The sequence below is a fragment of the Astyanax mexicanus genome, chromosome 20 (assembly GCF_023375975.1).
Source record: "Astyanax mexicanus isolate ESR-SI-001 chromosome 20, AstMex3_surface, whole genome shotgun sequence".
NCBI classification, from domain to species: domain Eukaryota; kingdom Metazoa; phylum Chordata; class Actinopteri; order Characiformes; family Acestrorhamphidae; genus Astyanax; species Astyanax mexicanus.
In genome coordinates, this window is record NC_064427.1 from 20,115,839 (window position 1) to 20,128,814 (window position 12,976).

At 38.9% G+C, this 12,976-nt stretch overlaps 1 protein-coding gene across 2 annotated transcripts in view; it reads left to right on the forward strand.

Annotated features, from left to right (window-relative positions):
* The window catches only part of kcnn2 (potassium calcium-activated channel subfamily N member 2), a 259,379-nt gene that overhangs the window by 56,518 nt on the left and 189,885 nt on the right, over window positions 1-12,976 (forward strand). Inside the window, exon 7 of one of the 2 annotated variants that reach the window (XM_022681136.2) lies at window positions 8,641-8,649. The exons of the other annotated variant lie outside the window; for it this stretch is intronic. Coding sequence (XP_022536857.2) covers window positions 8,641-8,649 — 9 coding nt within the window. The remainder of the gene's footprint in view (window positions 1-8,640; window positions 8,650-12,976) is intronic. 2 annotated transcript variants of the gene reach the window in all.

The following is a 12,976-nucleotide window of genomic DNA, read 5'->3' on the forward strand; positions in this document are numbered from 1 at the left end:
TAGTAAATGAATAGTGAAGTGATTGATACAGACTATGAAGGAACTCATAAGGAATCATGTAGAAACTTAAAAGTTTTAAACAAACCAAAATATTTTAAAATGTGCTCTTAACTCTTAACTGATGAGCTTATCTTGTGCAACAGAGGAAACTCTTTCTCTTCCTTTCTCTTTTTCATCTTCTTTTTTTGGATTGACTTACCTTAATTTTATTTTTTAAAGTTATTTTTTCTTTACTTATGCTACCATATACTAGACAACTTCGAAAAGACTCTGAAAATACTTTTATTAAGACCCAGTTACAGATTTTTTTGTCACAGACTAAGATTTTGTAAAGACTGGGAATCTTCAGGGTCACTATTTGCAAAACTGCAACTTGATTCTTTCTGAGATTATTTCCCATCATGCTTCTGGTGGAGTTTAACAAGAGCTCTTTAACAATGGCCACAGCTCATACCCGTCAAGTTTTGGACTTAAAACTAAGGGAATTTTTCTGATAGTCTACCTTTGTTGACACTGAAATGCTGTGGAAATTCCTACATATGTAACTAATTCTTTTTATACAGCCGAATTGAATATTTTTTTTTATTGTTGTTAAATTGAAGGGTGCACAAATTACCAAAAAGGATATATTCCATAAGTAAACAATAGTCCTAAGGGGCTACACAATTAATAATCTTTCATTAATACTTCTTTCTATTGATCAGTCCAGTCCTGATCAGTTCAGTTAAATTCAGCCCTCTTCACATTTTCTCTCTCTCCAGCTCAACCATCTCTTCTACCCCTTCTAAATAATACATTACACCACAATACTTGAGATTTAAACAAATTCTAACAAACCCTAAAACTAGCCCTGAACTAATAAAATAGAGTTTGGAAATGAAATAGTTATTGGCTGATCAGGCACATCAGGGCAGGGCATTATATATATATGTAGATTTTTCTCAAACCCTGACCATCTATCTAGCTTATTCTAAAGTTAAGCTAACTGAGTCACTAGCTGTATTTTATTAAACACACAGTGGGTTTAATTTATGTTTTGATTCAGAGAAGAGTCTTTTTAACCAGCTATCAGAAACAATCTCATCACAGTTTACATGGTTAAATACCTTTCTTTTAGAAAAATCTCTGTATATCCAGATTAGTTTAAATGTCAGCTGCTCCGACTAGCTGCCTGAACTCACAGCGAGGGAGGGAGGGGGGCGGGGCTTCCCCACACTAAACTGCGCTCCGCAAAACTGTCTGTTTCTTCTGAAAGGCAGGACTTTCTCCTTGAACCGGCACCGCGATTGGTTACATAGCGGTCAGTGCCCTGTCGCCTGTGGTCTACATTTTTTTTATTTAATATAATACGGGAAATTTACGGGAAAATCCTAATACGGGAGGACGGCGGGAAAGAGGAGTAAAATACGGTAGTTTCCCGGCCAAAACGGGAGACTTGACAGGTATGCACAGCTGCCTTTGTATGTGCAGTAAATTGTTGAGGAAAACAGCCAAAAAGGAAAAGACAAGACAAAAAGTCAAAAAAGCCAATATGTGCAAAACTGTCTATCCAAGCAAGAAGTTCTACTTTGAAGAATGTAAAATATAAAACCTATTTTGGTTTGTTTAACACTTTTTTGTTCACTATTTTTTTAATGTTTTTGTACAGTTAAGCTTTGTTTGGTATTAATCTATTATGCAAAAAAAAATTTAAAACAACGAAAAAACACTGAATTTAAGTTGTGTCCAAACTTTTGACTTGAACAGTATTGTTCCAAAATGTTTGTATGCTGCAAACATTTATCAGCCCCTAAATAATCGTTATTTAAATTCACTGTATGGTTTCCTGTAATGGATTTTGTAGTTTAAAAACAGTTAAAAACAGAGTGGAGCTTCATGCCGAATTTACATGCTAACAGCTGCTAGCCCCCTTATTAGCAATAATTATGTAAATTATAGGCTATTAGCATTCAGCTCTTGTTAGCCATGTTAGCGGTTATTTTTAGTGGTTTCTTTTCCTTGGTTTAGTCCCTCGTCCTGCACATTAACCCCTGGTGAAGTGTTTGGGGTAAATTAGGAGTATTAGATCTGCAGTTATAGAGAACAGTAGAATATATTATATATCCAGTAGTAGAGAAACACTGCCAATACAATAGGACTATCTAGGGCAAATAATGTGTAATAACTGGGTTTTAGTGGGTAATTGTGCAGTGATTTGGGTTTCTATAGCTTGTGTGTATTTTGCACTAGCATTAGCATTAGCTTCCTATCAGTTCTAAGCACTCTGTCCAGTGCTGGTTTAAAATAAAGAAAGGTGTAAAAGGAAGGTTTTCTATGTTTTATAGTACCAGTCAAAAGTTTGGACACACGTCTTCTCATTCCATGTGTTCTCCTTTTAATGATTTTTTTGACATTGCAAATGTAATATTAAAGTTATCAAAACTATACAAAAAACATGCAGATTTTATTTAAGTGTTAAAGAAACCAGAGTATGTTTTCTACTTTAGAATCTCAGTGTCTTCATGAGGGAGTGTCACCTGGAATAGTTTTCTCAGCGTCCTGAAGGAAGGAGTTCCTGTAGGTGCTGAACAATAGCTGCTGCTTTTCCTTCACGCTGTGAAGCTCCATTTCATCCCAATTAAATAATCTCAAATTACCATCTCAGTTCACCAGGTTTTGATCAGGGATGTGGAGGACTAGCAATTTTTTTACTGTTGACTACGTAATTCCATATGTGTCTCTTAACTGTGTTTTTTCTTTTGTCTTTAATATTAATCTACAATGGAGAAATCAATTAAATATAGAAAAACACTGAAAGAGAAGGGTTATCCAAACTTTTGACTGATACTAAATATAGTTTCAAATATTATGAGATGTTTTAGGCTCCACTGTAAAATAGTTCTACACTTCAGACTCTAACTAAACTCCTGTATTTGCCTTCTGAGAACTCATCGCTGAGTAGTGTCAAAGCGCTAACACTCGGAGGAAAGCGCAGCGACTCGGTTCTGATACAGCAGCTCACAGACGCAGCCTTGCCCTGATTCACATCACCCTAGGAGTGATAAGGGGAAAGAGCGCCATCTACTGTACCCATCCAGAGAGAGCAAAGCCAACTGTGCTCTCTCAGGACTCCGGCAGCTGATGGCAAGCTGCATGACAGGGATTAAAACCAGTGATCTCCCGCTCATAGTGGCAGCACCTTAGTCTGGTGGATTCAGCACTGGATGGATAATCTCAGCACCTGACGTATTTAGCCTTTAGAAGACATAAAGTTTTAAATTTACTGTGTAGCCTTTACTGAGCCTGACCTCTAATTAACCTCTAATAATGAAAGTAAAGGGTAAAGGTGAGGCCACCTGTAAACACTTATATGTTTCATAACTTGAGTTATGCTGAACTTATTTTTTAAGAAAGCTGCAGGCATTGTTCCAGACTCATAAAAAGTGGTGAAGGAGGGAAGGGATGGGGTTTGGCTCCAGTGTTTGATCTTTTCTTTAGCCCCGTCTCCCGAGTCCCCGCGGTGCTGAATTCACGCCGCTCTGCGTAAGCAGGACGAGCCGGTCTGATTTCCATCTATCTGGGCCGAAGCCCTCATGCGTTCACAATGGATCCAGACAGCACAAACTACACTACACCCTTCTGAATGAATGCTGCATTCAGCATTTATTCCCTGAAGCCAAAACCCTATCTTACACCTTTGCATGGTGCATACCGATACACATTCCGCCTGCATCATTTAAATAGCAACAGTGCTTCTAAATATATATCTACACTGATGGGCGTAGTGTCTGGAAATTATGTGCTTCAATGACTGCAATGAATGCAACCTAGACAGACATCAACAGTCAGACATTCATTGCTATCTTGGCAGTGGATTGTCAAAACAGGTGTGTACAATCACTCTTGGTACACACACACAGAGACACACATGAACACACAGCAGCACCAACCCAACTTTTACATCAACAATAAACAGAATTTTAAATAAAATAACATTGCTGTTCCTGTAAATGAGCTCCTGGAGCGCCTTCAAAGGACTGATCTCAGATCAGTTTCCACTGCTGAGAAGCACTGGACACGTCCAGGTAGCTGCACTGTTAAAATAGCAATCCGCCAAAGTCACAGCGCACTTGACTCTTAAAGGGAATGATGAGCAAGAGACACCCTGATTGGTTTATTTTACGTTACACCCAAAATAAAACACACCCATGATTAATTAAGAGAATTAGTACATGCCTTTTGCGCGCTTTGAGCCGCACAAGATGTACTTTTCCCATCGTTACGATAGCAATGATGTCAGTGGTACCACCAGGTGACACACTCTCATGAAGACACTGAGATTAAAACACCAAGAGTGTGCAGATCTTTAAAAAGTATAAAACGTATTCTAGTTTGTTTAACACTTTTTGTGTACAGAATAATTCAGTATGTGTTCCTGTATAGCTTTAATATAGTCTTCGATATTACCATATACATGCCATATATAATAGTGTGTAGTGTATGAGATCTTATAGAGGATGTTAGCTCTTAGAGAATCTTTTCACATTTCCTTTCTGTGTCTGGATGAAGCACAGATGAGGAATAATTCAGCAGGTGCTTTAGGACGTGGTGGCGTTGATGGTTGTGGTGTAACTTCAGCAGTAACGACACTGCTTACAGGCGTCTGGCGCCTGATTGGCTGTCGGGCCATGTGTCCGGCCCTGTGTCTGCGGGTGAAGGTGGATTTGATCCCTCAGTAATTTCTCTACCTCTCGTCTAATTAATCCTGTCGCCGGGCCTGGCCCCGCCCCCGGCAGCTGCTCTCAGATCAGCGGTTTAATGAGAGCGAGGAGCAGGGGGGCGGAGCTGACGGCGGGATGTGAGGAGCGGTGATGACGGAGACGTGAAGGTTACCTCGCAGCGTCTGTCTGACACTGAGGGAGGTCTTTCTTTATGGGTGGGCGAAGGAGGGAGAGAGAGACATGTATGAAGATGGGAAAGAAAGGAAATAAAAGCTGAACAAAAAAAGAGAAAGAGAATAAAGTAGAGAAGAACGAGGAGAAAGTGTGTTAGAAGGGATGCAGAAAATGCAGACTATTAAAAAGACTTTATATAAAGAGATTTATATCAACAAAAACTAATTTATTAAAAAAAACAGCAGAATCTTCTCAGAATACTTTTATTTTTGTTTATAAATAATAGTTAATCTACAGTTACAGTAGAATAGATATAGAATCACCAGCACCGTAATCTGTTGTACCCGTACTGCTCTGTAATTAATCTACAGTTACAGTAGATACAGAATCACCAGCACCGTAATCTGTTGTACCCGTACTGCTCTGTAATTAATCTACAGTTACAGTAGATACAGAATCACCAGCATTGTAATCTGTTGTACCCATACTGCTGTGTGACGCTCCTGCACATCACCAAGGGGAGACGGATTTCAGCACAACACCTTTTCTTTTTCTTCTTCTATTGTTTAAATGTTTTAACTTAATTATAATTGTTCTGAAAGTCCGAGCAATCTAAAATGAATGTTTTCACACTAAAAGAAACCAGATTGTGGTTCAGTTGGATCAGTTTGGTGCCTTGGAACAAGCAAGGAATGTGTGAGGGAAGTCTTAGAGGATGATGAAGATGAAGAAGAGAGAAGTGACAGGGAGAAAGTGGGAGAGAGGAGGATTAAAAAAAGAGAGGAAGAGGGAGATGAGGAGAGAATGTCAGGTTTCATTCTCAACTCTCTAAATTCCACCTGGCCATTAATATTGCACACTGTAACTGTAAAGCCGTGTGTATGGTGTGTGTGTGTGTGTTTGTGTGCGTGTGTATATTCAATATTCTTCTATTCCACTGCTGTTAGAGTGGGAGGGTGTTGTAACTGAAGCCTGTGTGTAAGAGTGTGTGTGTATGCGAGTGAGTGTGTGCAGCAGTCCGTGCACCACCTGCTGTGTTTCTGAGCCTCCGAGGAGCCATTAGTGATGGGCCGGAGAACACACTCTGTTCACTGGCGACACACACACACACTCGCGTGTGCTCCGTTAGAAGGTCACGTGGAGCGCCGCCGCAGCGTTCGAACCGCACGCCAGGCAATAACTCTGCAACAGCAAGGGATTTTAATGGTATTGGCGGCTGCTGAAGCGGGGGGAGGACTCTGTGCCAATTTGGCAACCCGGGATGAACCGTGTTTTTAATGCCAGGGGTATCTTGTCTATAGTTTTGAAGGGGTTATTAATACAACATAAAAAGGAATCGTTTGATGGTGTCTGTTCGCTGGAAGTGTTTTCACTTTCTGACATAATGTGATTTTGGGGTTGCCCAATTTTTTACACCGAATGGGCCAATAGGAATGCTCTAAAATGAAAGTTAGGAATGATTTTACTAGCTTCAAGCACTCAACTTATACTTTAATTTATACTTCTACTAGCCTATTCATATCCAGCGAGAGTGTGCTACGCAGTGGCGCACGTTTATACTTCTGCGTGCGTGTATCAGCCACTCTGCGTCACTTTGCAGTATAAACCTTGAAGGCAGGAATGTGTGGGCGGGAACCTGAGGCCTGGCGGACCAATCCGCCACCGTTGCTCAGTGTTTTTTAGCGGGTTGCTATGCTGTTGCTAAGTTGTCACCATGGTGTTGCTAAGTGGTTGCTAAGGACTTGCTAAGTGTTTTTAGGCTGGTTGCTATGCTGTTGCTAAGTGGTTGCTATGGTCTTGCTAAGTGTTTTTAGCTGTTTTTTATACTGTTTCTAAGTTGTCACCATGGTGTTGCTAAATGGTTGCTATGGTCTTGCTAAGTGTTTTTAGCTGTTTTTATACTGTTGCTAAGTTGTCACCATGGTGTTGCTAAGTGGTTGCTAAGATGTTGCAATGTTACACATGTTGGTTGCATTGGGTGAGCGATGTAATAAATGTAATAAATATCAGTAGCAAGCACTAATGTGATTTTTTTTTACATGTGAATGAGAGTAAACCATTAAAAAACACAAAAAAAAAAACACAAATAAATTGTAGTTTATTAAAAAAATCCAACTTTCCACATGGTAAATATGAGTTCCTTGTTGCATTATTTCTGTCTCAAAAACATGACTTGAGAATAGTGTTGGGTATGGACTAAAAGCACTGAATGTACTGGATTTGTGGCTAAGGGCGTTTTCACACCAGCACTATTTGGTCCGGTTAAGACGAACTCTGGTCCATTTGTAACTTTAGTGCGTTTCAATTGAGCAGGTGTGAAAACAGTAATCGCACTCGGGTGCGGATCAAAAGAACCGGACCGAGACCAGCTAGAGGAGGTGTTCTCGGTCCGGTACCAAACGAACTCTGGAGCGGTTCGCTTGTGGTGAGAACGTGATCCGGTCTCGATCGGATCCAGCTATTAAATATAAGCCATTTATTTGAGCTAAACTGCTGATAAAGCAAGCACAGTTTAATCTGATATATTAGCCAGATAATGTTAATTACCACAGCTGTGAACAAACACTGTGTCCATGCACGCGCCGTCTGAGCTGCATTCACCGCTCACAGCCGCGTGACTCAGTTTATTATGTATAAATCTGCGCTGCACGTGGAAACACTGTGTTTGAAAGTGCATCGTTTCAGCGTTCAGTGTTAAAGCACAGATATTTGCGCTGGAACACAAAATCTTCTCGCTATATTTACTTTTTTCGTATATTTATATTTAACGTACTCCCGTGTCAGACAGCTCTGACCAATCAGAGGACACAGGCTGCTCGCGTAGTTTATTGATGCACATTTTTGTGCGTTTACATTTATGCCTATGTGAAACCAGACCGAACAGAGCGAGAAAACGCTCCAAGTAAACAAAGTCATTAACTGATTCGGACCAGAGAAACGAACTACAGGTGTGAAAACGCCCTAAGAATGGTTCTAATCACATATCGGATCAGCAGAACCAGAGGCCACGTTCACACCTGACAATAAAATGCTTAAAATGATTCTGATCATCATGGTCCTCCAATTGTCTTTGGACAAAGTCCTCGGTTCAAATCCTGTTGAGGCAGCTTTAGTGTTGCTTGTGCTTCATCCCTTAGCTTGTATCGCATTTATTTCTTTTATCCATTAGCTTGTTATTGTAGAGTTTGGAGAGTGTGGTATCGCGGCTGTGGTGATTGGTGGTACACGTGTTCCAGCAGGGGTGGTGATGTGGTTAATGTGGGTGGGGCTTTTCTGTCGGGGAACAGATTGAGGCACTTTGGTATTTGTTTCTAATACATTTAAATAATATGAATAATAATATGACTATACACATCCCTGATTACTGCCGAATGTGATCAGTTTAACTCTGATACTTGACTGTATTCCGTTCACACCTGTACTTTGTGCTGCACACCTACGGACACTTGTGATGGGATGATCACCTGGGATCACTCAGGTGGTTCATTAATACCAGGTGTGAAAGGGGGATAAGAGTAAAGATACTACTACCCTTGATTTCAGAAGGAACCGAGTGAATGAACATTTAGATGTTTGTATATATTTATATATACAGTATATAAATACATATATATGTGTGTGTGTGTGTGTTTGTGTATTAGTGTGTTAGCGTGTTAGTGTGTGTGTATTAAATAATCATACCACATTTGAACTGATGTTGCGATAATTCATTTGTCTGTTGTTATGTTCCTTTCTTTCCTGTTTGTCTCGACACACAATCCAATAGAGCTCGAAAGTAAGTCCCTCGCCCCTGCCTCCAGATACACACTCTGCTGTGTGCATGCGACTGAAAGCTTGTCTTTCTACCCAACGATCTGAATCCACGCCAGAATTGAACTCCCTCATTTGATAAGTGAAATTCATCATCAATTCTCTTGTTTTCCTTCATTTTTGGGGGATTTTAACTGAGCTCACGTTACACTAACACCTGATTTATTTCAAATTTACTTAAAAATACACATATTTTATAACTTCACACATTTATTTTTTTCAGTATATAACAAACAATATCATTCAGCACCTCCCAGTTCAACTAAACTAAACACTAAACACTGAAAACGCTGAAAAAAAACACGTTTCTTCATCTTTTCTTCAACCTTTATCCAAATGAATTTCAATTATTAATGATGGAGGGTGTTTTTCCTGCCATTGCTGCATGAGTGTGATGATCTGAATCCTTTAATCAGATAGACGCTGATTAAACTCGACCTGACTTTGCTTCCATGAACCAAAGGATGACTGCTAAAGCTAAAGCTACAGCTATAGAACGCCCCCACCTCCCCCCTGTCTCTCTGTCCCATAATTATCTATCTATCTATCTATCTATCCCACACTGCCTGTCTACTTCCACCAACCCTACTGTCCACTAAACTACTGTGCTGGTTCATCTTGGGCATCTTGGGGCTTGTGGAACCAGATTCGTGCCTCATGGAGATCCATCCACCTCTGCTTTTCCTTCATTTCTCCTCCTCGGTGGCCGGTGGGCCGAGATTTCCCACTGGAGTGGATCCACGCTGTTCTGTTCTGTGGCTAGGCTAATGGTGCTAAGAATGGAACGGTACTAATTGCACTATTACAGGTCCACAGGAACATTTAATGAAGATCACGTCACACATGTCCCTATAAAAAAGCGATAATAATGTAGCATTAGCATAGTCCTCTAACTGCAGGTACATATCATCACATAAGCATTAGCATCGATTAGCATCATCTTTACTAATCTCTATTAGAATGAATTATGTGGTTTCTGATCCTGTATGACTCACTGATATCTAGAAACATGGACTAAAGTACAGAAATAATTTAAAATGAAAGCTTTCTCTGATCTGTATTAACTAGGATAGATAAAAAATACTCAAAACTGAACATCAAATTACTGTTCCATAAACATATTTGAAATCACTGAAAAATCTGTTAAAAAAACTTTCTGAAGACTTTGTAGCATTTGATTCCTTAATGCAGAAAAAGGCGTAATTTTGTGGCCTGTTCTGGCTCCTGCGCTTGCACAGATCTCCACATTTAAGAGGAGGCTTTTCACTTTTAGCTCCACAATGTCCAAAAAAAGTTTGTTTAATTAAGCTTCAGTAATTCAGTTTAAAATGAACTCATATATTATATAAATGTATTACAGAGTGATGTATTTTAAGTTGTGGTGTCAATCGATTAAAAATTGTAATCCAATTATTAACAACAAAAATCTGTGATTAACTGCGATTAATCGCAGCTAACCAGGTCTGAGCTAGAAGTCTGAACCAGAGTGTTACTGCTGGACACTGTATGAGCGCCCCGTTTAGGCGTTGGGCGGGGGCGGGGCAGATTACGGCAGAGATAAGAGTCAAACTTGGTGCCTTAATTAACTTGCGCTAAAAAATTACTGATTAAAAATTAACAGCGTGCGTGAACTCTTTAACGTTAATTTTAAGCTTTTATTTCTTTTTCTGTTGATAGTGTTTAGGATTACAGCCAATGAAAACCTAAAAATCAGTATGTCGGAAAATTTGAATATTATATAAGACCAATTGATACTTTTGGCAGTGTGCCAAGTCCTGCTGAAAAATGAAATCTGCATCTCCATAAAAGTTGTCAGTAGCAGAGGGAAGCTGTAAGATATGAAGTGCTGTAAGATTTTGCGGGAAAACAAAACTGCACTGACCTTAGACTTGATAATAAAACACAGTGGATCAACACCAGCAGATGACAGACATGTCTCTCCAAACCATCACTGATCATCAGTAAATTTTACATTTCATTTGTAAATCAAGGGAGCAGAGTCTGGAGGAAGAGTGGAGAGACACACAGTCCAAACTGCTCGAGGTCTAGTGTGAAGTTCCTACAATCAGTGATGGTTTGGAGAGACATGTCATCTGCTGGTGTTGATCCACTGTGTTTTATTATCAAGTCCAAAGTCAGTGCACAAATAAACATAATTTTTTTATTTGTTCTGGCTACTGCACTTGCACAGATCTCCACATCTAAAGGAGGCTTTCTTCTTTTAACACGACAATATCCAGGGTTTCCTGCAGAAGATCAAAAGAGGGGGTGGCGGTGCTTGTGATTCACCGTTTCTTGTTTGTTATGACACAACAGAAATAGTTAACAAAGGTGTACAAGAAATTATTTTTACTTTAATTAGCAGCAACAATTCATTTATCTGGTCGAAATACATTTGTCCATGTTCTTAGCTAACAGTATGACATACATGTCAGTTCAGAAACCACCTAATCAAGTATCTAATGATTTATATGAAGTTCCTAACCTGTGCTAACTTGTGCTAAATGAGTTTTTTGAGACATTCTTGTAAGCTAACCCTAAAAAAACTCACGCATCAGCTTTATTCTTTGGTACAGGGTGAGAAAAAAAATGCGAATTTGATTTGTAACCACTTTAAACTGGTCATTGTTCAACATCTGAACACTAAAGTGCTATTTGGAATGAGCGAGTGGTGTGGATTTGTTAGCGTTGGCTCATCCAGCAGTTTGGCAGTTTGCTAAGTGGCATACAAAGGCAGCGAAGGCCAAGCGGGAAATGGGGAAAAAAAAAGTTTGTTGGCTCAGTGTGTGTAAGCGTGTGTGTGTGTGTGTGTGTGTGAAGGTCAGAAGGAGCCTGAGGGACGCTTCTGCATGTACCCCACCGCCCCCCACCCCCCAGAACACCACACCCCATTCCGTTCTGCTTTTGGCCCAGAATGCGCAGCTTTCTCCCCCGCGCCCGCTCAGCAGGAAACAGCACACTCAAGTGCTCCTGTAAATTAGTTACAAAAATATAATAACAGGTTATTATCCCAATACTGTGCCTTTTAGAGTCTCATAACTTAAACACAAATGATATAACATCATATCTTCGCTGTCCAATAAAAAAAAAATACTTATCTCCTTTTTTGTTGACTTTTAGTTTACTACATAATTTGTACAGTCAAACCGTCCCTTACACTGTGTTAAAATTTCTTGATGAACGGACCAATAGAAACTCTTCAAAATGACCTGAAATAAACACTTTTTACATCGACTTCCCTTGAAAATTTGCTGTTTCGGAGATACTTGTTTTTCATTGGACAGCGATGATATTTTCCAGCTTAATCATATAATACAGTACTAATCATAAGTTTGGACACCTTAAATTCAGTGTTTTTCATTAGTTCTGAAACGTAGATTAATACTAATACTAAAGTCATTCAAACTATGAAGAAAACATATGAAATTATTTAGTAAAGATAAAAGTGTTAAAACAAACCAGAATATGTTTTATATATTTTACGTTCTTCAAAGTAGCATAAATATTTATTAAGCTTTATGAGGTAGAGTCACCTGGAATTCAGGCTTTCAGTTAACAGCTGTGCTGAACTCCTCAAGAGTTAATTACTTTAATTTCTTGCTATTGATCAGTTGTAAAGTAGTGAAGAGGTAGAGTTACAGGTATACTGTGAATAGCTCTATTTAAGTAATGCTCTAAAACATACATGAGAAGCAAGAACTACTCAACTAAGAAAAGAAAAAAAAATAAGACTTTAAGATAAAATGTCAGTCAGTCTGAAAAGAAGAATTTCAAGAACTTTAAAAAAAAATATCCTCAAGTGCAGTCACTACAAAGGCACTCAAAAACATTATAATGATGAAACTGGCACTCATCAGCAAGATCAGAATCCAGATAAGAGCTTCATGTGCGTTCCTTAATAGTCTGGATGATTAGAAAATGAGAAGGAGTGTCCAAAATTCTGATTGGTACTGTATTTAATATATATTATCGTATTATTTTGTAAAGAATACTAAAAGAATACTAAGAAAACTACTCAACTACATAAAGAAAAAAAATTAGACTTTAAGAAATGAAAGTCAGTCAATCCAAAAAGAAGAATTTCAGGACGCAGATAAGAACTTCTCGTGAGCTCCTTAATAGTCTGAATGATTAGAAAATTAGAAAATAAGAAGTGTGTCCAAAATTTTGATTGGTGCTGTATATTATATATATATTTTTTTTGTCGTGTTATTTTTGTTGGTGATGTAACGGAACAGATATGAGTAGGAATAGATTTGTATCAGTGTTTCCGCTGTAGGAGCGCATGATTA